We start from the raw sequence: 22040 nt of genomic DNA on the forward strand, positions 1-22040 counted from the left end.
CTCATTTGGGTAACTTAATGATTATTCAAATAGGTATACCTGCTACTCAAATGGGTAACTGTTACCCATGCATATGCAGGATTGTGCCCAACCTGATGAGAGCATTGACTTTAAATCTTTTTGTGGGACCATGCAAATATTAAATAAACATGATTGGGAGACTCCCGCATATGAGATGGGATGGAATAGTCTTTTGTGTAAGTAACAGTCCTGCATTTGAATAACACTACAGTCCTGCGTTTGAGTAATATGACTGATTATTTATTTACCCAAATGCAGGATTCTGTAAAATGAAAATGGATAAAGTCATTTTATTTTTTCTTATCAAAAGGGTGTTTGTGACATAGTTATCGGACTGTCATATAAATAATTTATTAAGACTATGTTTTTGTGCACGAACTATATTGAATTCTGTTGTCTGTCAGATCACTTTGTCATAAAATGCCAATTTAGATGCTCTCCATTGACGACAGTATATAGCCATCAAGGAAATTCAGTGATAACGTTTTGATAATATGAACATTAGAATGTTCTATACTTGTTTTATTCATTGTTAACCTACAGATTGATGCATTGAATTGGTTATCTATACTTGCAGAGCCATTCAAAATGACAATGGTATACTTATGAAGATTTGGATGCTGGTGTATGTAAACTTTTGAAGATGAATGACCAACAACAGAGACATCATCTAATGTGTTTATGATGGATACAGAGTGTGTTGTATGTTTAAATTTATGTTCAATAATGTATACTTTCTTACTTAACATAAAAAGTCATTAACATTGTATTTCTATTCAATCGTAATTTTATATTATATATTTAGTGATTAATAATGAACTTTCCCTTTATATGCATACAGTATATAATTTAATGAGTCATGATCATGAGGGACTAAAGCAATAACAGTTTAAGATATAGAAGAAAGAAGAGCCATGTTTTACAACAACTATCTAAGCTCTTTTACTACAAGTCAGGATGCAAAATTGGTGGATATAAGATTCTAATTAATGATTAGAAGGAAACATAAATGCTGTTTTTAGCAGGAAATTATTAACACATGTACCACAGTATTGAACTTTTTTGCATCATCTGCATCATATCCTAGCTACAAAACATCACATGTGAAAAAGCAAGAAAGGTTAAAATAGTGATACATTGTATAAATATACAAATGTACCTTGTATGAGGAATTTGGTATTTAATTTTTATTCAACAGGTGCTATATACCCATCAAAAACAAAAGAAAGCAAAAACATGGCATGATGGAGTGTTGAAGGTTTTGACCCCTGGTACTAGAGTAAGTAACAAAATGTATGATAACTGTCACATTTTCTCTTTTCACAATTATGATTTTAACTTTAGATAACAAAATTAGACTTTATTATAATAATACATGTGTATTAAAATTTAAAATACTTTTTCTTTAAGATGAAATTTTAATAATTTTATTTACTTGTGTCTTATTGATTTTTTTTCGAACATATGAGTGGTGTTTGAAATACATATAATGTATATAGTCTTTATGATAAAGTCAAAATGTAATTTCCGCAAAAATAAGCTCGTTTACACTAATCATTCCATACATTTTAACATTCCATACATAATATTATAATTATACAATATCATAATGTAATATAATAAGTTTATTCTCTTTTTAATTGCTGTTGCATTAGGTTAATGATTCATTTTCAATATGAACAATTTTTCGTGTTAAAGGCAATCTTGTATGATGACAAGAAGACGAAGATTGACACAGTACACATTAAGCCAGAATCCATTGTGTCTGGAGAACAACTGGAAAGTGACCGTCACCTGATTCTGATCGAGGAAATAAGATGTGCTGCTATAGCTAACAATGGTCAAATTGCGGTACCATGTGGTCAGACTACTGTCCACGAACCGCCTGTTGTTCGGGATCGTCCTAATGTATCCACAACCTCAGCTGGAGCAGGGCGACTTTCTATGCGTGCTGGTTTAAAGAGAAGAAAAACGGTACCTTGTCTTATTCATTTATTTAGGTATCCCTTCTGTTTTATGATTTAGCAGATTTTCCCTGTTTTAAGGTTTTTTGATATATAACGTATGTATTGTTAGATTGGTATTTTATACTCACTGATAGTTAGAAGCAATTACACTCATGTGCCTAAATTTTTCTAGCAATTTTTTCTGTTTTACTTTAACCAGTCTTATAGTGCAATAACCATACCATTTCATGTTGCCATTTGGTAACCCTAATATATTATATAAATGTACTTTGATAATTGTATAATGAAGTGTTGTGTCTTATCAGAATTGAAGAAATATGTAGGCTGTGACAAAATTTTATAGTGCATATTGCATAATGCATATTTGGCATTTTGTAGGGATTTGTTCCACCTCGGATGATGAAACAGCCAAGACTAGATGTTGGTGAAGGTCCTACTGATGATCTCTGTAGGGATGACTACACCAACCCTGTGGTGGGATCAAATCCTCCGCTCTTCAAAACCACTGAGAGGAGCCCCGATACCGCTGGCATCCTCAATCTCTACAGCAGAATTGGTGCCGCTAAGCCATCTGTTAGTGACTCTGCATCCACAATACAGTCAAACACAGGGCAATTGGTTGGTGGGCCTTTTGTTCTGAGGGAAAATGTGAAGCAGATTTCTCCTCTGTTAGGTCAACCAACAAAGGATGAATCTCCTGGGTCATCATTTCGCTCACCCTGGACAAGTTTTGGTGCTGGGAGAGTTGGACATAAAGGTGGGGATTCTCCTAAGGATGGAGGGTCTTATAAACAGTTAGGGGACGGAAATCAATCCAGTCATCAAAATAGTACTAAAAGTGTTGATTCCAGGACTGCAAACTTGTGTGAAAGAAATCTCCAAAACGAGCAGACTTGTTGTGGTGAAAAAGATTGGCCAAGATCTGGTAGCAATGCACAATCTGATTTTGCTAACGTACTTACGGGTTCTTCAAAGCGTGCCTCTGACATCAATACTGGAGCCAGTACAACAGCAAAGAGAAGTGCGACACAAATCATGGCTCTTCTTGGAAAATCAAATTCTAAGGAATCAGTACAAACTGAAGATGTAGATCTGAGTAGGAACAACTCACAGAACAGTTCAAGGAGTTCATCTTCACCAGTGTATCTACATTCCTCTTTAAAGTGCCCAACAAACAACACTTGTTATTCTGACCGTCATGATCACAAATCATCAACAGATATACAGCAAAGTTCTTCTGGTAAAGAATTCTGTGTACTGAACAATCCTGCATCTGTCTATTATCATAAGGAAATTCAAGATCAAGTTGAAGCCAAAACTTCATCCGATGAAACGGTGCATGACTCCTCTGGCGATATTGACTTTTCTTTCTCTTCAAATAACATTGAGATTAATGACAAACACATGTACAAGCAGCGAGACTTTCCAGGTAAACTTACACCAGAGAATACTTATTGTAACAGTGTTGGAGATGTCCGGCAAAAACAATGTGACTTTAAGGAAAATCAGTTTATCAAAGATACTTTCCAAGATGATGTTCTTCCTTCACAAATCAGCACAAAACAAGAGTCTTCCTCCAAAGACTTTAGCAATAGTGATTTAGTTGAACAAGACAAAATCAGTTTTTCTTCACAAAGCAGTCTAAATGAAGAAGCTTCCTCCAAAGACTTCCTCAGAAGTGATTTAATAACACAAGAAAAGATTGAAAACATTTCTCAACATCTAACAAATCAACATGACTGTGAAAACTCATTACCATTACAGGAACCTCATTCTAATAAAGAAATGAGAAACGAGAGTACTAATGAAAACTTGACAGAAATTTATGATCACAGTGATAAAGAAAAAGTAGATGAGTTTTCTTCAGATGATGATCTGGAATTTGAAAATGATAATACTGATGCAGGCCAGAGAGGTAGCTTTCTCATCAGCTATTCTCCCTTATCACAAGTATCCAACAGCGAGGATGAATGTGACTTCCTTAATTCCAATAGTACTGCTGTCGACCCAAAACAAAATCTAAAGGAAGAAGGGGAGATTATTCAATCACAAGAAACGAAGGGCAGTCAATCGAAGCCAGACAGAGTAAAAGATGATAATCGGTCAATGCAGGACGAAGCTGACTTGGACAATTATGGTCAACAAGACAAATTCACAGAGGATTTTCAGCTGCAGCAAGATCCTATAGAAAAGAACAGTACATATAATTCCCAGGAAGACCAAGGCAATAAGAGTCAGCAATGGGCTGAGGGTTCCAAAGGCATTTTATCACAGCAGGAAGAAGTCTCTCATGATTGTCGGTTAAATCAAGAGAACTGCAAGTCACAGACTTCAGAGGGCAGTGAGACACAACTTCATCAAGATTTAGAGCATAGTGGGAAAAATCAAGAACAGAATTCAGCTGACTGTCTGTCACAACAGGAACAAATCTCTGATGGTTCTCAGCTACATGAGGACAAAGTTTCAGAGGACTGTGAGTCACATCAGGAACAAATCTCTGATGGTTCTCAGCTACATGAGGACAAAGTTTCAGAGGACTGTGAGTCACATCAGGAACAAATCTCTGATGGTTCTCAGCTACATGAGGACAAAGTTTCAGAGGACTGTGAGTCACATCAGGGACAAATCTTTTATGGTCCTCAGCTACAGGAGGACAAAGGTTCAGAGGACTGTGAGTCACATCAGGAACAAATCTCTGATGGTTCTCAGCTACATGAGGACAAAGTTTCAGAGGACTGTGAGTCACATCAGGAACAAATCTCTGATGGTCCTCAGTTACATCAGGACACAGTTTCAGAGGACTGTGAGTCAAATCAGGATCAAGCTTTGGAGAGCAGTCAGTTACAGCAGCAGGATCAAGTAATGGAAGTAGAGATTGAAGGAATTGACAGTCAATTTATCGTTGATAATTCAAAAGGAGGAAATTCTATGGAAATAGTGGATTGTGAAATTGAAGTGAAGGATGAATGGACAGAGAAAGCTGAAATCTTGAGTAAAATTGATATATCCAAAGCGTATATTCAACTTACTGGAAGAAGTGCAGATAATTCTTCAGGAATGAGGAATAGTCAAACTTCTGAACTTGATACAACTGCATCTCAGTCATCCGAAACTGGCAAATATTTTCACAATACTGAGGAACAGATAGTGCATTCTGCCACCACTGAGAAACTCAACAGTTTAAATGATCTCAACTTCAGTCAAGATTCAGTCACATTTTCTTCATTATCATGTTTAGAAGGTAGAGACTGGAGTGACAAACTGGATGTGAGGACTAGTACTTGGCAAACTAAACAGACCATTCCAGACAGGCATTCGGCTACAGATAATATAAGACTTTCTCAATCCAACCCGCAGAAAATTAGCCAGAGGTTCACAAAGGTTGATGTGCCATTCTCACAATCTAAGGGCAATGATGCAATGACATATTTTACTGTAATGAAAGACATTACTAATATCATCCCAGAGAATACTAAACAACTGTGTAATAAAGAGTTAAAAGTAGATAGGTTCAGTAACAGTCCATTTGATTCTGTGCCAAGTGATGTCTCAGAATTAGAAATGAGAGAGAAACCTGATTCACTACATTCAAGTGGACATCACTTATCCAATTGTAAGGAACTGAGCACACCACAGGAAAATTGGGAGAGTGAAAGCCAATTTGAGTCTTTGACTGAGGAGTTAAGTGGAAATGTAACATCCTTGAGTCATGTTTGTCATTCCTCTGGAAATCTTGGTCTGAGGGGAAAGTCGGATGTTGAAATGTTGGATCAGTATGACACCACTCCTTTCATACAGGAACAACAAGCTTTTACAGGTTAGTTGTATGACAAAACCTCTGTAAATTCAGGAGGAAACCTTTAAATAGATTAACTCATTCACCCCTGAAGACACATATAGACTCTTCTAAATCACAAGACTTGACCAGTCCATTATGAAATTTCAGGGGTGAATGATGAGTTAAGATAAAGAAATATTCCTAATTGATTATCAACAAGTATGATTTCATTGTACATTGTATGTTTATTATATCATTTGAAGGCCAGCTTAAAATGTTTATCTCAATCAATTTGAATACAATGTATTTTAATACAGGTTCTGTAGATAATCCTTACATTTATATAGATTAAATGCACACTCATTGCCTATATCAATATCATAATGCAAAATAATCATCTGATTTTAATTTTCATTCACCTCAAAGGGGAAATTTTATTTTTCTATTACATCAATCTAATTAGAATTAGACTTAATTCCGCTCCACTACGTTGCTCCACATTATGCTCCAATACAAGATATAACAATGGCCTATTCGGAGTCACCTCAGCATCACTCCTGGCCTAGAATAGGAACATCTCGGGACAAACTGTGAGCTGTTTATACTTCCAATTGAGTCAACCACACTGAAGATTCCGTAGGCAAGACGCTGATTGGCAAACCACAGGGGTCATGCTGTCAGAGGTGATCCCGAATGGGACATTGTTAGAATATGTATTGGAGCGTAATGTAAAGTATTGTAGAGGAGCAGATTTACAAGTCTAATTTTAATTAAATTGCATCCAGTTTGCACATATAAGTCGTAGTGGTTTATAGGTCGCATTCCCGATCTTCAGGGGGAAAAGTTGTGACTTATACTCTGGAAAATAGGGTGAATTAAATGCATTATTAAACTATTGATACAGAGACCATCATATCTACTCGATATAAAAAGCCTTCGAGTCTGGAGGAGAACTGCCTTATAACAGAAGAGCCCTTACCCCATCCGTCACAGCTGCGAGGACGATCCAACATGTACAAACCACAGACTTCTAACATTGCTGCTATAGATCTAGAGGATCCATTCACAGATAGGATAGACCAGGGGCCAATTGAAAATGTAAGTTGCATGGATAGGTATCTATTAATTTGATGTTTTCAAATAACAGACAGAGCAGTCTCAGGGCCAATTGAAAATGCAAGTTGCATGGATGCAGGTATCCACATTATTAACTGAGAAAAGTTATCTATGTTTTGATTAAGTTTCCACGACTCTACTCAGTTTCAATGCATTTGATTAAAATATATATAATAAAAATGTGAACTGTGATAAAGAAGTAAATGTATGAAAAACATGTATTGAATTTATCAGAAAAGGGAGGTAACTCCTTAAAGAGAGTAAATTTTGTTATTATTGTATATATATATAAATAACTACTGTATGTTTTGAAGGCTACCCAAAGACTTGAGCATTACAAAGTGAGAGGCAGTGTCAGTGGTAGTATGGTGAGGAGAGTCAATAAGTCCAGACAACACTGTACAACATCACCCTCCCTGTCTGAGGATCTGAGGACTCAAAGGTCTCCTAGTCAGACTTTGGAAAATCCTGGTAAGCTTTATCGAGTTATCAACATACTTATGGCAAATGGTTGTGATGTGGTTAAGATGTTGTTCTGAGTGACATAAAGCTAGTAGTCTCCCACTTCTTGGTTTTGGGTTTGAATCCCACGATGGACAGATGCCAGGTACTGACCGTAAGTCTGTTAGCCTTTGTATGAACTCCTGCGAAGATGTTCCAGACAACTACAATGTAATAGAGTTATCTTACACATGAACTTTTTCATATTATTTCTGAATCACTTATCTTAAAGTAGTATAAGATGCCATTGAATTCATCATGCTTTTAAATGACCTTTTTTTTTTTTTTTCAATTTTCATGTGAACAGGATATCTGGCAGATCAGGATGACCATAGTCTCTTCATAGACTGGAATGTTGGCAAACCCAAACTTGTGGATATGAACACACTGTGTAATACAAGGGATATTAAGGTAAGACAAAGCTACTGATCACACCATGATATTTGTATATTTAAGACAATAAAGACATGTTAAGTTTTCATTGCGCTGTAAAAAAATAATTAATAGATCAAATAGCTGAGAGTATCTGACTCTGGACAAGGAGAAAAGAACAAGATTTTCATGAAAAGGAAATTTTCTCTGCTTTATCTATGACACAAACCATACAAGTCTTAACCAAGTTATTGTCTCAAATGATAATTGGATTGTGACAAAAGAACTAAAGGGTATCTATACAATGTATTGCTTATACAGTGAACAAAAAACATTCAGCGAAAAATTAGACATGTTTACAAGTTAAAAATTCATGTTCTTGGGTTACAGATACCAGGTTCGCCCTACCAATATGTACCTACTGTCACTGAAAGTCCCCAAGGTGGCTATGACGATGGTGTTGATGTTCCAGGTAGTGTGTCTTTTACAGTATTTAAATCTTGTAATTATTTACAGAATTTCCACTAGATGAGTTGAAGAGACAAGCACATGAACGATCATATTAATATAATGAAAATGTGTTAGCATGGCTATAAAATGGTTAATTGATTTTGTTGAAAAAAATACTTGATAAGGGAAATGAAATAACAAACTATGCCAGTTTTTTGGTTTTTATTTCAATTTCACAAAATTTCAATTACTAGATAGAATAAAATATTATGACTATCAATGGTGTCTCAAATGATAATACAATTTTATAAATACCTGAATTTGAAAATATATTGACAATTTATGACGATCTATTTCAGATATAGATTTTGATGAACCCAGAAGCCAAGCTACACCTGAGATCGCCACTCGTCATTTCTTCAGTGAGGAATCTAGCCCAAGTGTACTTAGTCCAGACCTGCATCATGTTCCTTCCAGGTCTACCAGGCTTCCATTTGAGATGGAGAGTCCTACGTATGGCAATATGTTTCGGGAGAAAAGGAATATGGTTGGGGGCAAACCTGATTCAAAAGTGACTCAAGTTTGTAACAATATTGAAAAGAACATTGTTGGGAAAACTTGTAAAGAAAAAACATCACTGAAATGTAAGCCTTTCCAAGATTTTTATACACATACCAGTTACACTTCAAAGTACTTTACTCCTAGTGTGGATTTCAGAGAGAAAACGGACAATTCCACTAATCTAGACAACAATATAGCAAATGGAGTAAACTCCACAAAAAGTTTACAAGATGACATTCCAGCTGATGAAGATTTAGAATTCCATACAGATGACACAACCTACCCCAAACAGCCATGCAAGGAATCACAGCTTGATAGGAATGAAGTCGACAGTAACAGAGAACCTTTTAGGGACGAATGTGATAAAAAAGTTGATCTACAGCTCAGCCTTAGTTCTGTAGGTAGCAGTGACCTGGAGTTGTCCTTTACATTGACTGACTATAACCACGGTCAATCCAAACCTCACGGTGGCCGGGAAGACCAACTGTGTACTCAGGATAAAAATAGTGATCTCAGGTCATGGAACACAAGTGATGTAACAAGAAACTGTGAGGTTAATGTTCCATCAAGGACATTTGGAGGTCACAACTCAAAATGGGGTAGATTCATCATGGAGGAGGAGGAAGATGATGAGTTAATCTTTGATGGATCATTTGATGAACATTACAATGCAAGGAAAGTAGAAGAAAGAGTGCAATTCAAGACTGTTTCACCCCAGATAGCAACTGTTAATACTTCATATAAAATACCAGAGACCAAAAGTCAATTACCTTGTTATGAATCAAACAGCTCTGAAAACATTTCACATTCTGGTCAGAAGCCATATGTGAGCATTCCATCTGCTCAAAAACAAACCATGTTACCATTGTCCACTAACCATTCACTGAATCCTGCCTCCAACCTTCCTCTGCATCAGGGTATACCAGGTGGTACTGATGTCTCCTCAACTATAGAAAACTCTCACGATGTGTTCATGGATGATTTTGATGTTCATGACACTGAAGGCATGACTTCTTGTTCAGGTTTTCCAAATCCAAATAGTGCCACCAAACATGATGTACACAGATCTAGAGTTCCCTTCTCGACTGCAGCTGTGACAGCTGTGGACAAACAGAGTGTTAGATCAACAACATCTCCAAGTGTAATCACAGCGAGGACTTTTACAGCTGCATCAAAGTTGGATGTCTTTCCCTCGGGTGAAAAGGCTAAAACCTTGGGCCAAAGTCATATACCTGTGGCTGACGAATGTGATCGCTTCTCCACAGGACAGAATGTTATGAAGAAGTTCCGAAGCCCATTGCCTAATTTGGGTCTGCTTACACATGTATTAAAGGGATCCAAGGTAAGGTTTGATGATGTTTTATTGGAGTAAGGAATTTGGTATTAGGGCAAAAAGAAACCAAAATGAAAAAAAAGTTGATAACAAGGATGTCAATGTAGTATATCTTGTGATGTAAAGATAGATCATAATTCTTGATTTTATTGTACATTTCTATTACCATATTCCACCCAATTAGTGCCCAGGGTGATTATAAAATTTAAGCAAATAATGGGGTACTTAATAGAAACAAATATTTGGACTAGCCTTTCATAAAATTATTCTACAAAGTGAGCCATAAATCAATTTGCTAAAGATATCAGTTTTCATATTTTCAGTCTACATTTAGTTCAAAGTAAGTGAAATTGAATCCTAAAAAAAAGGGGGAAGTGGCACTTATTGGGTCGAATATGGTACATTTAGATTACAAATTAGATTTGTAATTTACTTCTGAAAACATGTAGTCACTAATCCACCTGAATTTAGGTTGGTATTATTCCGTCTTTGCATATTACAGAGTTAGCTCCCTTGCGGGTAGGTATCGATTGGTACGTCATTGTTTTGTGAGCGCAATTCACGTCGTTTTCTCCTAAAAGTATGATGTTACGCTTGCAAACACATGACGTCACAATCAATACCTACCCTTCAAGTGCAGATAACTCTATAATATGCAAATTTGGAATAGATTTTTATGTGACATATGGATTGTATTGTAGAGAAGCCTCAGTGGAGACTTGCAATTCGCCAGTAAGGAGGAGATAGATAATAATCCGGTTCCCTTGCGTGAGCTCAGCATCACTGTCAACTTTCCCAATGTAGCTGTTTACAAACAGGTCTTAACTGCTGTTCTAAAAGGTGCTAATCTAGTAAACAGCTTTGAATGTACTAATTGAGGAGGAAGCAGTGTGGTTTAATTTGTAAGTGAGAGAGGAAGTGGATTCTCAGATATATACATAGGTCATGACTTCTCTCACATGTACATGAGTTCCCTAAACTGAACTCTTATGTTCTTCTGCAGTTTTTAGCAATCAAAGTTTTCTCATGAAATAGGAGAGGGAGGAGGAGGGGGATACAGATGGTGTTACCATGATTTGTCATGACAGTACTGTTTTGTCCTGCTTTGCTGTGTCCTGTTCCACTTAAGCTTTAACATATAGAGGTTGGGACATTTATGTCTTACAAACATTTCTAGCTACGTAAGTTTTGTAAATGTTAGGCATCGGCTTACAGTTGTAGTTTGTACAAGTCTTGTAACTTTATAAAAGTTATATAAGATAAAAAAGAAGCTGAAGAATAGATTCTGTTTTCTTAAAATTATTGTCATAATCATTTATGAATTCACTCTATTTTCAGAGCACCTTAACATTATCTTGTTTGAACTAGCCCAGCAGTACCATCGGACGCTAGGAATGGCAGATATCTCAAACTATATTCCGTCTCAACCTTCAGGTAAATCTCTGCTTGTAATATCTTCATTTACAAATGTAAACTGTTTTATTAATAATTCAATATTGAAAATGTCTTACATGTACATTGTATAGAATTTTATAGATTGTAATTGTAAATTGAGTTTCCAGTTTTGTGATATATACCTGATTACCAGGAAGTGTAATTTGTTGAAATTGGATGTTTTGGATATTTGGTTGGTTTAGCCGGGTTTCTGGATAATACAGGTTTTAATTACTCTGAATTAGGAAGGAAAATGCCATACGATTATGATGGATCCAAATTAGATAGAGCTAGTTTTGACAAGTTATGCAATTCAAAAAGACTTTGTCATGCCATCAATCGGAAACTGACGCTATTTGTATATCCAGAGATAATATTAAGGAAGGTGATTCAGTATCAGCTTTTTGCTCTGCAGGTCCTACCCAAAATAAATCAGCCTCTGTGAACCAGGCAAGTGCAAACCCCAGCTGTCAGTGTGGTGTTCCTTCAAAGATGGTTCAAGTGAAGAAGGCAGGAAACAATAAAGGCCGTTTCTTCTTTGCTTGTAATGCAACTCGAAACAAGCAATGTAAGGTATGTTATAGGAGGATAATGTAAGGAAGCATGGAAAGTGCTAATCAGAGGAACATTTTAATGGTTTTAAAAACAGTGGTGAACATTTTATTTTGATTATTAATCTTAAAGAGAAAAAGAATCAACAATGTATGGTAATTATAAATAAGTAATAACAAAATATGTCTACAAACAGGAAAATGTATAATGTCAAATCGAATTGTTACAGATAGTTCAGGAAATAGTTTGACTTGTTTTAGATTGAACTAAGTTATGATATTTTCAAACTGCTAATTATGAATTATAATGAATGATTATGTTGATGAACAGTTCTTCCAGTGGGTAGACCAGGCCGGTGGAGGAGGGGGAAGGACCTCAACACCTGGTGGTAACAGATTAAAATTGTGTGATGTTAACAGCATCAACACTTACATGAGAGGTAACCACCTGATGCTGTACTGCGAGTGTGTACTCCTCAAAAAGGCAGACTTTGTATCGCACTTCAAACAGGGCGTTCCAGTAAGTATTTCCTTCATCAGTCATAACTTATTCACCCCTAAAATTTCATAATGGACTGGTCCAGTCTTTGATTTAGAAGAGCCCAAATATGTCTTCAGTGGTGAATGAGTTAATCTGCCTTTGGTTTAAATTTGATTTGATCATAATTTTTAGTCCATAATACACTACTTGTGTAGAAAAATGACTAGAAAAATACAGGCACATATGGGCTCAGTTACAGTGAACAATCTTACTTTTAGGAGCTTTCCTTTAAAGATCCTCCACCGCTGACAAACGGTATTTTTTCTCTATCGAAAACAGGAGCAGACGATTAAGTATTTTTCTTACTTTTTTTACTTTACACCATTACCACCATTGAAAAGTTTTAGCTTTTAATTTTAAAGTGAAAAAATATTAAAAGTAATTGATTGCATCCCTGTGCGTTCGCATATTTAGAATAAAATACACACAGCCAGTTTACCCATGTTAACCGTTTATTATGACTGTACAAGTTCATGTGGTAAAAGTCTGAAACATAAAGACAAAGGAAATATAAAAATACATGTCGGCCAAGCTTTGTAACATAAAGAGAGCTCTCACAAGGGAAATAATCAAAATTAAACTATGGAGGCTGCAGCGGCACAATCCCCAAAAAAATCTGTGGTACTATGTGCTATATAGAATGAAGTACTGATTGCGCATGCACAAAAAGCAAAAAAAAAAAAAAAAAATTTTTTTTTGTGTTAATTAGAGATAGCCATATACACGCACACGATTAATTGTTGTTAAAATGACGAGTATCGTTTATGCTCTGTCGACGGTGGAGCATTTGTAACTTTTGTTATGCTAAACCTGTGGAGTTTAAATGTGTTGATGAAACTTGGCCATGATATGTTAAAACATGTAAATGTTGATTTTAATTTTACTAGAAGATTTGTAATTTTGTATTAAGACTTTATCATATGTGGTAATGTTAAATGGCCTCATAATCTTTTTTGTCAAATGATAATAAATTCAAGGAAAATTATTGAAAAATGTTTTCTGAATTGTTTAAATAGAACTGGGTAAAAATGAAATATGGACAAGCAAATCAGGACAAAAAGAAGTTGTACATCAAACTTTCTAAGAAAGATGCTTCTTCAATGTATTCCAAAGGTTTGTATATGGTTATTCATAAAAAGCCAGTGTCACCCTTAAAGTACATATGCCAGGGTAGATTTTGAGTTAAAGTTTATTTACCACTATAATTCAGAATTCATTTCATTGTCTTCTTTTTCCATATCAAGGATCTGGTCCTTAATTGAACGTTTTGTTAAATGTCGACATTGAACATTTCAGACGACCTTTGGATCATATCAACGACCTTGAATTTTCTTCCATCGCAAACCTTTCTTGCAAAGAGTGCTTATTTTGGACCTAACTCGGCAAATGAATTGGAGATAGAGCCAGTTGCTGGATTTTCACCTTCAAACTGGCCAAACCATGGTAGGTTCCACCATTTACTGGATATGTTCTTTGATTAGAGTTGGTTTATTGGGTAAGATTCTTCAGTCTAACTGCTGTTGATGACATGTTACTGATGTCTTTACATTATCAACTTAGGTAACCACCAACTACTGCACAATGACAGGCTAGGATGATAAACCAAAGAAACAGAAATTGGCAAGCTGTTGTCTGAGAGAAATGACAACAATTTTCTCTTCAGAGTTTATATAAGAGTTTTACTGCATTTACAGTTGCTAATAAGAATCATATAGCTCTTTCATCTATCTCATTTAGAAAGATAAATTGAAGAAAAAAGACTTATGATGCAGTAAGTTAATTTATATTTGTGCTGAGAATTATTTTGTGTCAGTCAGATATTTGATATATTATGATATTATGATATTTCTTTGAGGAGAAAGCTTTGAGGTTTGAGAAGTGATAGATCTTACTGTTACTGGTGTATTTTGTAGCATTCTCCAATGCTTTATTAGCTGTGATGTAATGTAAGCTTCAAGGTTTGAGAACTGATAGATCTAAACTGTAACTTTTCTATTTCGCAGCGTCCTGTCATGCCTTGTTAGCTGGGAACATTGCATCAGAACTGTGTTACCTATCTAATATAGAGGAGAACATGAGTCCAATGTCCCTGCCTATACTACCCTGGATACTGGACAGGTACCACTCAGGGAATTATCAATCACTTTAATATACAGTCATTTTTTTTTTATTATTATTATTTTAAAGTATTTTAAGAATTCTTGTCTTTCAATGCAATGTTGTTTTTGCAATGAAAAAAAAGTTTTATGGTTATTTGATTAATTTTGAAAACAAAAATCTTTATAATGTTAATACAATATGTATGAGGCTATAAATAATTCTTTACTTGTATAATGTTACCTGTTGAAAACCTTTTCTTTATGAAGAAATTATGCCATTTTTTTAACAGAAGTCCTCTTGACAGTCAAAAAGGGTCATCACAGCAGAGAGGTTTCAAGGCTCCTGTACGGACAGCAGTCTCAGAGGCTAACATGTTTGCTTCAAAAACATCCACAGTAAGATATATATAACTTTTCTGGTCTTTTTAAGCTGTCTATTATAAAACATGAAAAGATAGATGCAAGTTAATCTATATTCATTGTGCAATTTGCATAATGTAAGTCAGTGGAAGTATCCATTCACTATGTTGAACAGTGAAATAAGGTGAATTCCATCCTTCAGGGTAAGATTCTTAAGCTGTCAGACATTCGATAAGCCTCATGTGACAGTGACATTTAGGTATCTCTTATCTTCTATAGATGGAACTTGCTGAGGAGTTCATACAGAGATTCAGCCTCAATACAGACCAGACCAGTGCTCTGATCAGGGTGTGTAACCTATTCTGTGGGGGTGAGGACGGACAGAAAACTGACCCAATACTTCTTATACACGGTGAGTGGGTAATACAGCCAGTGCTCTGATCAGGGTGTGTAACCTATTCTGTGGAGGTGAGGACAGACAGAAAACTGACCCAATACTTCTTACAGGTGACATGCTCGGTGAGTGGTAATAGAGACCAGTGCTCTGATCAGGGTGTGTAACCTGCTTTTGTGTGGGGGTGAGGATGGACAGAAAACTGACCCAATACTTCTTATACACGGTGAGTGGGTAATACAGACCAGTGCTCTGATCAGGGTGTGTAACCTGTTCTGTGGGGGTGAGGACGGACAGAAAACTGACCCAATACTTCTTATACACGGTGAGTGGGTAATACAGACCAGTGCTCTGATCAGGGTGTGTCTCTGATCAGGGTGTGTAACCTGTTCTGTGGGGGTGAGGACGGACAGACAACTGACCCAATACTTCTTATACACGGTGAGTGGGTAATACAGGCCAGTCCTCTGATCAGGGTGTGTAACCTGTTCTGTGGGGGTGAGGACGGACAGAAAACTGACCCTGTACTTCTTATTCATGATGAGTGGGTATTACAGACCAGACAAGTGCTCTGATCAGGGTGTGTAACCTATTCTGTGGGGGTGAGGATGGACAGAAAACTGACTCTGTACTTCTTATACACGGTGAATGGGCCACTTTCACTTACACGGTGCCAGGGATGATTCAGAGGTTGGTTTTGTATGATCTGTAAAAAGTAAGCTCCCCTGTGTCTATTGATTCTGCTGTTATATCTGTGTTGTCAGTTGTGTCTATACAGATGTTTCTGTGCAATAACTTCTTTGGGCTACTTAAATTCAAACTTCCTGCAGGTTTTCTTTACGTATGGGGCTTTCTTAGAGTTGCTTTTTAGGTCTGATAGTCAATGTCACTTCTGCCGAAATAGAAACTTCTGTGTAATGGAACTTAGTTTCTATGCAGACCTTCCATTCAAAAAGTGCTTTGTTTGGTAAAACATTTATACATTTTTTTTTATTTTAGAAAGCAAACCAAACTTTGGTTTGCTTTCTAAAGTAAAAAAATATATATAATGTTTTCTTTATATTGGTAAAACTACGAAAGGAATTAATTTTAAGTTTCAACAATGTAATAATCAGTATGTTGATTGTAGGGGTGTTTGGTGCAGGGAAGAGTTTCCTGCTGTCCGTGGTAGTCCTGTTCCTTGTGCGACTGTTTGAAGTCAGTGACAGCTACACTCCGGGTGTGCCGTATCCATGGAAGATCCTGATTTCATCCAATACCAATGTGGCAGTTGACAGAATATTGCTGGGGTATGTAGATACCTAGCTTAGCTAAATTCAACGTTTCTTTACATCAATTATGACAAATTACTAACACCGCCATGACAGATATTCTTTTAACAATTATAAAAAAAATATTGCCAATTCTGTCCAGGTCATGAAGTGGTAAATCAATCTTATCACGCATTGTTTTACAGATTCTCAATCCTGATTGTACAGCAATATCAAGGCCATATATAAGTTACAAGGTGGGCATCAAACATGATTACCAAATCCATAACTATTTCAGATATTGTGCTGTATGAAGTTTGATTAAAATTAATTTGTTTTTTTCCAGATTACTAAATATTGGCTTTGAAGACTTTGTCCGAGTGGGAAGTATGAAGAAAATTGCCAAGCCTGTTTTACCTTTCAGGTGAGTAAGGCAACTCACCAGCCTACTCTGTATCACTCAATGACTTATTAATATAATTCTCCTTTGTACAGTGTCCTTGGTACTTTTAAAAAAGATGTTTGGTAATTTAACTTTTATTGCATAAATTAAGTGCAGCTGAACTGGAAAAAACATTTTCTGTCAATGTTGTGATCGTTTATTCAGATTCTCAGATATGTCTGATGGTAAGATTAGATGGGTTTTTTCCTTTCAGTGTCCATGCCACTGGCTCAGAAAGCCAGGAACTTAAAGATCTACAAGAAATGCTGAGGAGTGGAGAGTTAACACCTTCAGAGAAACAGTGAGGAAATATTGGACTTAATCAGTATTCCCTCTTTGCATATTACAGAGTTAGCTCCCTTGCGGGTAGGTATTGATTGTTACGTCATTATTTTGTGAGCGCAATTCACATCGTTTTCTTCGAAAAGTATGACGTTACTCTTGCAAACACATGACGTCACAATTGATACCTACCCGCAAGGGCAGATAACTCTGTAATATGCAAATACAGAATAATTTCTTGTTCAATTATTACAAATATCTTTTCACCTTATTTCTTGATGTCACACTTTTAGTTATGCAAACTTTTTGTGTTGATAGTCTCCTTATGATCTTATTGTGTAATGTTTAATTTCACTATCAAGTGGTACAGTAACTACTCTGTATTTGACCTATTTGCTGATTTCATGATATTTCAAGTTTTGTTATCTGGTATTTTGTTTCTATTGCAGTAATGTTCGCCAGAGTATAGAGAAACACAGACTAGGAGAAAATAAAAAGGTAAAGGTTTTAGCTAAATAGAAATACTTACTATCAGTATCAAAAGTTATCGTAAGAGATTATGTAATGGGGATATGAAATTTTCTCTCATATCTTCCTGTGTCAGATAAGCCAGCCGAGGTAACAAACTCATGCATATTCATTACACCATTAAGCGCCTGTGTAAGGTAGCCTTACTTCGACGTTACAATGTTTTAATGATGTTTCATTCATTAAGACATCATTTAAAATGCGTACTTAAAGGCCGAACCTGGGAACAAACATGTAATACTTTTGACAGCAAATATACTTTTGACAGCAAATAAGGTTGTATATGAGAGAAAGATATTCTTTAATTTGCTAGGTATGGAAGGATAGGAATTTTCCACTCTAGGGAGGCAATAAATTGTGAAAAACCCTCAGCAGAGCCTCAGAATTCACCTTATTTAGTCTTTGATACCCTAATATGAAAACGGAAGATCTTAAGGTCAGTTTAAATGTTTATTACTTTGAACCATACTGTTAGTATTGTATTATGTTTCACAGAGACTGAGTAATGTACGGGTGGTTGGTGTGACTTGTGCCTCCTGTACGGCCTCTAGTTTGGATCGGATGTCATTCCCAGTAAGTTAGAAATAACGTCTGATTCTACTTGAGAGGGGGTGGGGTTGCTCTAGGATAGCCCTGTGATTTCTTGACAGATAAAAATACTAAGAAACATATACCACTCAAAACTGCATGTTATTTCCTCAAGCAAGGCACTTCACAAAAATGAACTTTAATTTTAAAGTAACAAGCTTCCTATACTTTACAAAGCGAGAAAGTTACCAACAAGGAGATCTGGGCCCACATGTACATCTTCCATGGATATTCATGGGGCAATAAACCCAACAAGTAAAATATGTTTAAGGTTAATATTCTCGGCACACACAATCATCTTATTTACCACATAAGGGCTAACATACATATACAGAACACAACCTACTGTTTTGAACAAGTCTGATAGGAAATAGGGATGTCTATTCCGTCTTTGCATATTACAGAGTTCGCTCCCGTGCGGGTTGGTATCGATTGTTACATCATTATTTCGTGAGCGCAGTTCATGTCGTTTTCTCCGAAATGTATGAGGTTGTGCTCCCAAACACATGACGTCACAATCAATACATACCCGCAAGTGCAGATAACTCTGTAATATGCAAAATCCGAATAGCTTGATGATGAACTGCTACTTCTCTATTAGTTAAATATTCTGTTTTGTAGGTTGTACTACTCGACGAGTCCAGTCAGATGACAGAGCCATCGTCCATGTTACCTGTTGCTAAGTTTGGATGCGAGAAACTCCTGCTGGTGGGGGATCCAAAGGTATTAGTTTAAGTCTTTGTTCTGTTTGGCATCAAGATTTTGTGTTGTGTGCCTTTGCCATAATGTAACACTCTTTTCTATATTAACATAAATTTCATCAGAATTAAAATGGTCAATTGTGTTGTAATTTCTGAAACAGCAAGCCAATTATCACATTTCAATTAAAATTATAATGTAGCCTTTTCGTTTATCAAATAGATGAGTCATAACTCAAATTCTTAAATTAATCAGTTGAAGTGTCGTGTAAGTATTTTCTGTACTGTGACAATGCTTGCAATTCAAATCTAAGTCAAAGTCACCATCTCAAATGAAATTCTGAGAAACTAGTGGTCATTTGAGAAGCCATTGAGGACACCTCACACAAAGAAATTTGATCTTATCAATAATGGTTACTATTCATTATGTATGTAGAATAAAAAATAAATGTGTATGTATTATGATTAAATAATCTACTTTATTTAACAGCAATTAGACCCAACAATCAAAGGAGTAGAAGCAGCCCACACTAACGGCCTGGAGCAGACTTTGTTTGACAGACTGATGAAAATGGTATTGATATCTGCATAACGAAGATAAAATAATGAAGGAAGTTTTATCAAATGGTGTTATATTTACACATCATCACTACAGATAAGTTTCCCCTACTGGAGCTTTAGTATTGATACCAATGGTTTGTGGAATCTGTACAAAATTATTACCAAAAGTAAATTGTTTCAAAACATTTAAAATACATTGTATTTGAACTAGGGGTATTTCCCATGTGTCCAAACTAACCTTACATTACTTTTAAAAAGTATTCATCAATGTTCAGGAGAAATATACCTATCATGATTATATGATAATCCTTGTCCTAATTTCACTGATTCTGTAACTGTAGGGTCACAGACCAACCGTCCTTTATACCCAATACCGCTGTCATCCCGTCATCAGTAACCTTGCCAACACGCTTTTCTATGATGGACGACTCATCAACGGTGTCACAACAGCAGATAGACAACCATTGGTGGTAATATGGGATACTTAATTCTTAACCTAGAGTATACACATGTAAACAAATAACAATATAAAAGTTGCTATCGCATAAATAATGACATTTAATATTAAAATGCGGGCTACAACGGTGAAATTGTTAGAGTGTCTGTCATTACACAACTATGCATCCAGTATGAAACATTGGTCGGAAATTGTTTTCAGAAGTCCAGTTTTCCTGTTACGTTATGCAATGATAACATAAATGTTCTAGCCAATGAAAATGCTTGTTACAAGCTTAGGTTTATCTATACAGCCAGATGTCCCTACCCTGTGTTTCTTTGACGTGAGTAAAGGCCAGGAACAGTCGGATGATGGCGGTAGTTACTACAATGAAAAGGAAGCCGATTTTGTGACCTCCCTGATAAAGTCACTACTAGAACGAGGAGTGGAGCCGGGTAGTATTGGTGTTATTACATTGTACAAGTCTCAGATGTATAAAATCAACACCAGTCTCCTAACAAATATCCAGTAAGTAACTTAAATCTTTGGAAAGTCATTTTATTATAGGATATTGACTAATATGAAAAAATGTATCAAGACTTGATGCTACAATGTAGTGGGGCATATTTCAAATTTTATGTTTGTGTGTCTAAAGCAGCAATACCTTGTTTTAAATGTTTACTTTTACTTTGGCAGTGAAAAGTTTTTAATCAATCAAAGTTATTTGGTTAATCCAAAGCTTTAAAGTACCAATTCAACAAAACTCATAAATCCACCTAAAGTATCTAAAATTATTATAACGGACAATATTTGTGTCGATTTCCTGAATCATTCAGGAATGATACTGATACCTATTTATCCGTTGTGAAATCAATTTTCTAGAATTAATTTTATAACAGTTATGTCCCTTTATCTCTTGCCCTTTATAGGAATGATAGCAGTAAAGAGATCAAGGCAACTCGAGTGTCCACGGTTGATGCCTTCCAGGGAGGCGAGCATGACATTATCATCCTCTCCTGTGTCCGTACCAAAGGGGTCGGCTTCATTGATAACCACAAGTAAGTCAGCAAGTATATTATATATTAGATCACTTTCATTAAATTAATGGTGGCTGATATTGCAATTAAAAATATGGTACTGTGGGTCCTTTTCCTTGTTGGTGTTACCTTAAATTTTATTGGTGGTATTTTTCTGCAAGTGTTCATATGTTAGTTTTTAATGCATCTTATTGGATTTTGATATATGAAAGTTAACGCGATGAGTTGTACATTATTATAAAGCTGAAAAAATAACGATAACCTTTGAAATGTAACAGAACAATCTTAATATTGTTTGGAAATTAAGTAGATCATGACAAAAATCATGCTCTTTACTCAACTACAGTGTTATCATAATCTTCTTTTCTCTTTAGGAGAACCAATGTTGCCCTTACACGAGCTCGCCATCACTTGCTGATTGTTGGGAAGAAAAGTAATTTATCCCAAAATCTACTCTGGGGTAAGGTCCTTCAGCTATGTGGAGGTAAGTACAATTATGTCTGGATAACAATGTCTAGTCACAGCAAATTACCAATGGAACAGAACTGTTTATAAACTAAATGGTCTTTCCATTTTCCACATTTGCTTTTCAATATTATCTGCTTTGACGAGTTATGGCATGTCCAATGTGTAAAATACATGTAGGGTGAAAAATAAGCACTAAAATACTGTCATTATAAACGTTTAAGTGAACACCACTATATTATTGAACACTTGAAATGATCTGTAAAGTGTTGCTG

General features: G+C 35.8%; 1 protein-coding gene across 1 annotated transcript in view; it reads left to right on the forward strand.

Annotated features, from left to right (window-relative positions):
• The window catches only part of LOC138323807 (uncharacterized), a 24104-nt gene continuing 2064 nt past the window's right edge, over positions 1–22040 (forward strand). Inside the window, exons 1-30 of the mRNA XM_069268659.1 lie at positions 1–197; positions 599–723; positions 1220–1300; positions 1720–1995; positions 2367–5805; positions 6671–6864; positions 7197–7353; positions 7691–7794; positions 8146–8227; positions 8565–10108; positions 10801–10939; positions 11438–11533; positions 11949–12106; positions 12416–12604; positions 13642–13738; positions 13922–14068; positions 14629–14743; positions 15015–15120; positions 15364–15496; positions 16608–16767; positions 17075–17152; positions 17385–17471; positions 17902–17950; positions 18476–18553; positions 19190–19291; positions 19757–19840; positions 20169–20297; positions 20577–20791; positions 21193–21321; positions 21675–21784. Coding sequence (XP_069124760.1) covers positions 703–723; positions 1220–1300; positions 1720–1995; positions 2367–5805; positions 6671–6864; positions 7197–7353; positions 7691–7794; positions 8146–8227; positions 8565–10108; positions 10801–10939; positions 11438–11533; positions 11949–12106; positions 12416–12604; positions 13642–13738; positions 13922–14068; positions 14629–14743; positions 15015–15120; positions 15364–15496; positions 16608–16767; positions 17075–17152; positions 17385–17471; positions 17902–17950; positions 18476–18553; positions 19190–19291; positions 19757–19840; positions 20169–20297; positions 20577–20791; positions 21193–21321; positions 21675–21784 — 8299 coding nt within the window. The 5' untranslated portion in view covers positions 1–197; positions 599–702. The remainder of the gene's footprint in view (positions 198–598; positions 724–1219; positions 1301–1719; positions 1996–2366; positions 5806–6670; positions 6865–7196; positions 7354–7690; positions 7795–8145; positions 8228–8564; positions 10109–10800; positions 10940–11437; positions 11534–11948; positions 12107–12415; positions 12605–13641; positions 13739–13921; positions 14069–14628; positions 14744–15014; positions 15121–15363; positions 15497–16607; positions 16768–17074; positions 17153–17384; positions 17472–17901; positions 17951–18475; positions 18554–19189; positions 19292–19756; positions 19841–20168; positions 20298–20576; positions 20792–21192; positions 21322–21674; positions 21785–22040) is intronic.

Source organism: Argopecten irradians, chromosome 5, assembly GCF_041381155.1.
Source record: "Argopecten irradians isolate NY chromosome 5, Ai_NY, whole genome shotgun sequence".
NCBI lineage: Eukaryota > Metazoa > Mollusca > Bivalvia > Pectinida > Pectinidae > Argopecten > Argopecten irradians.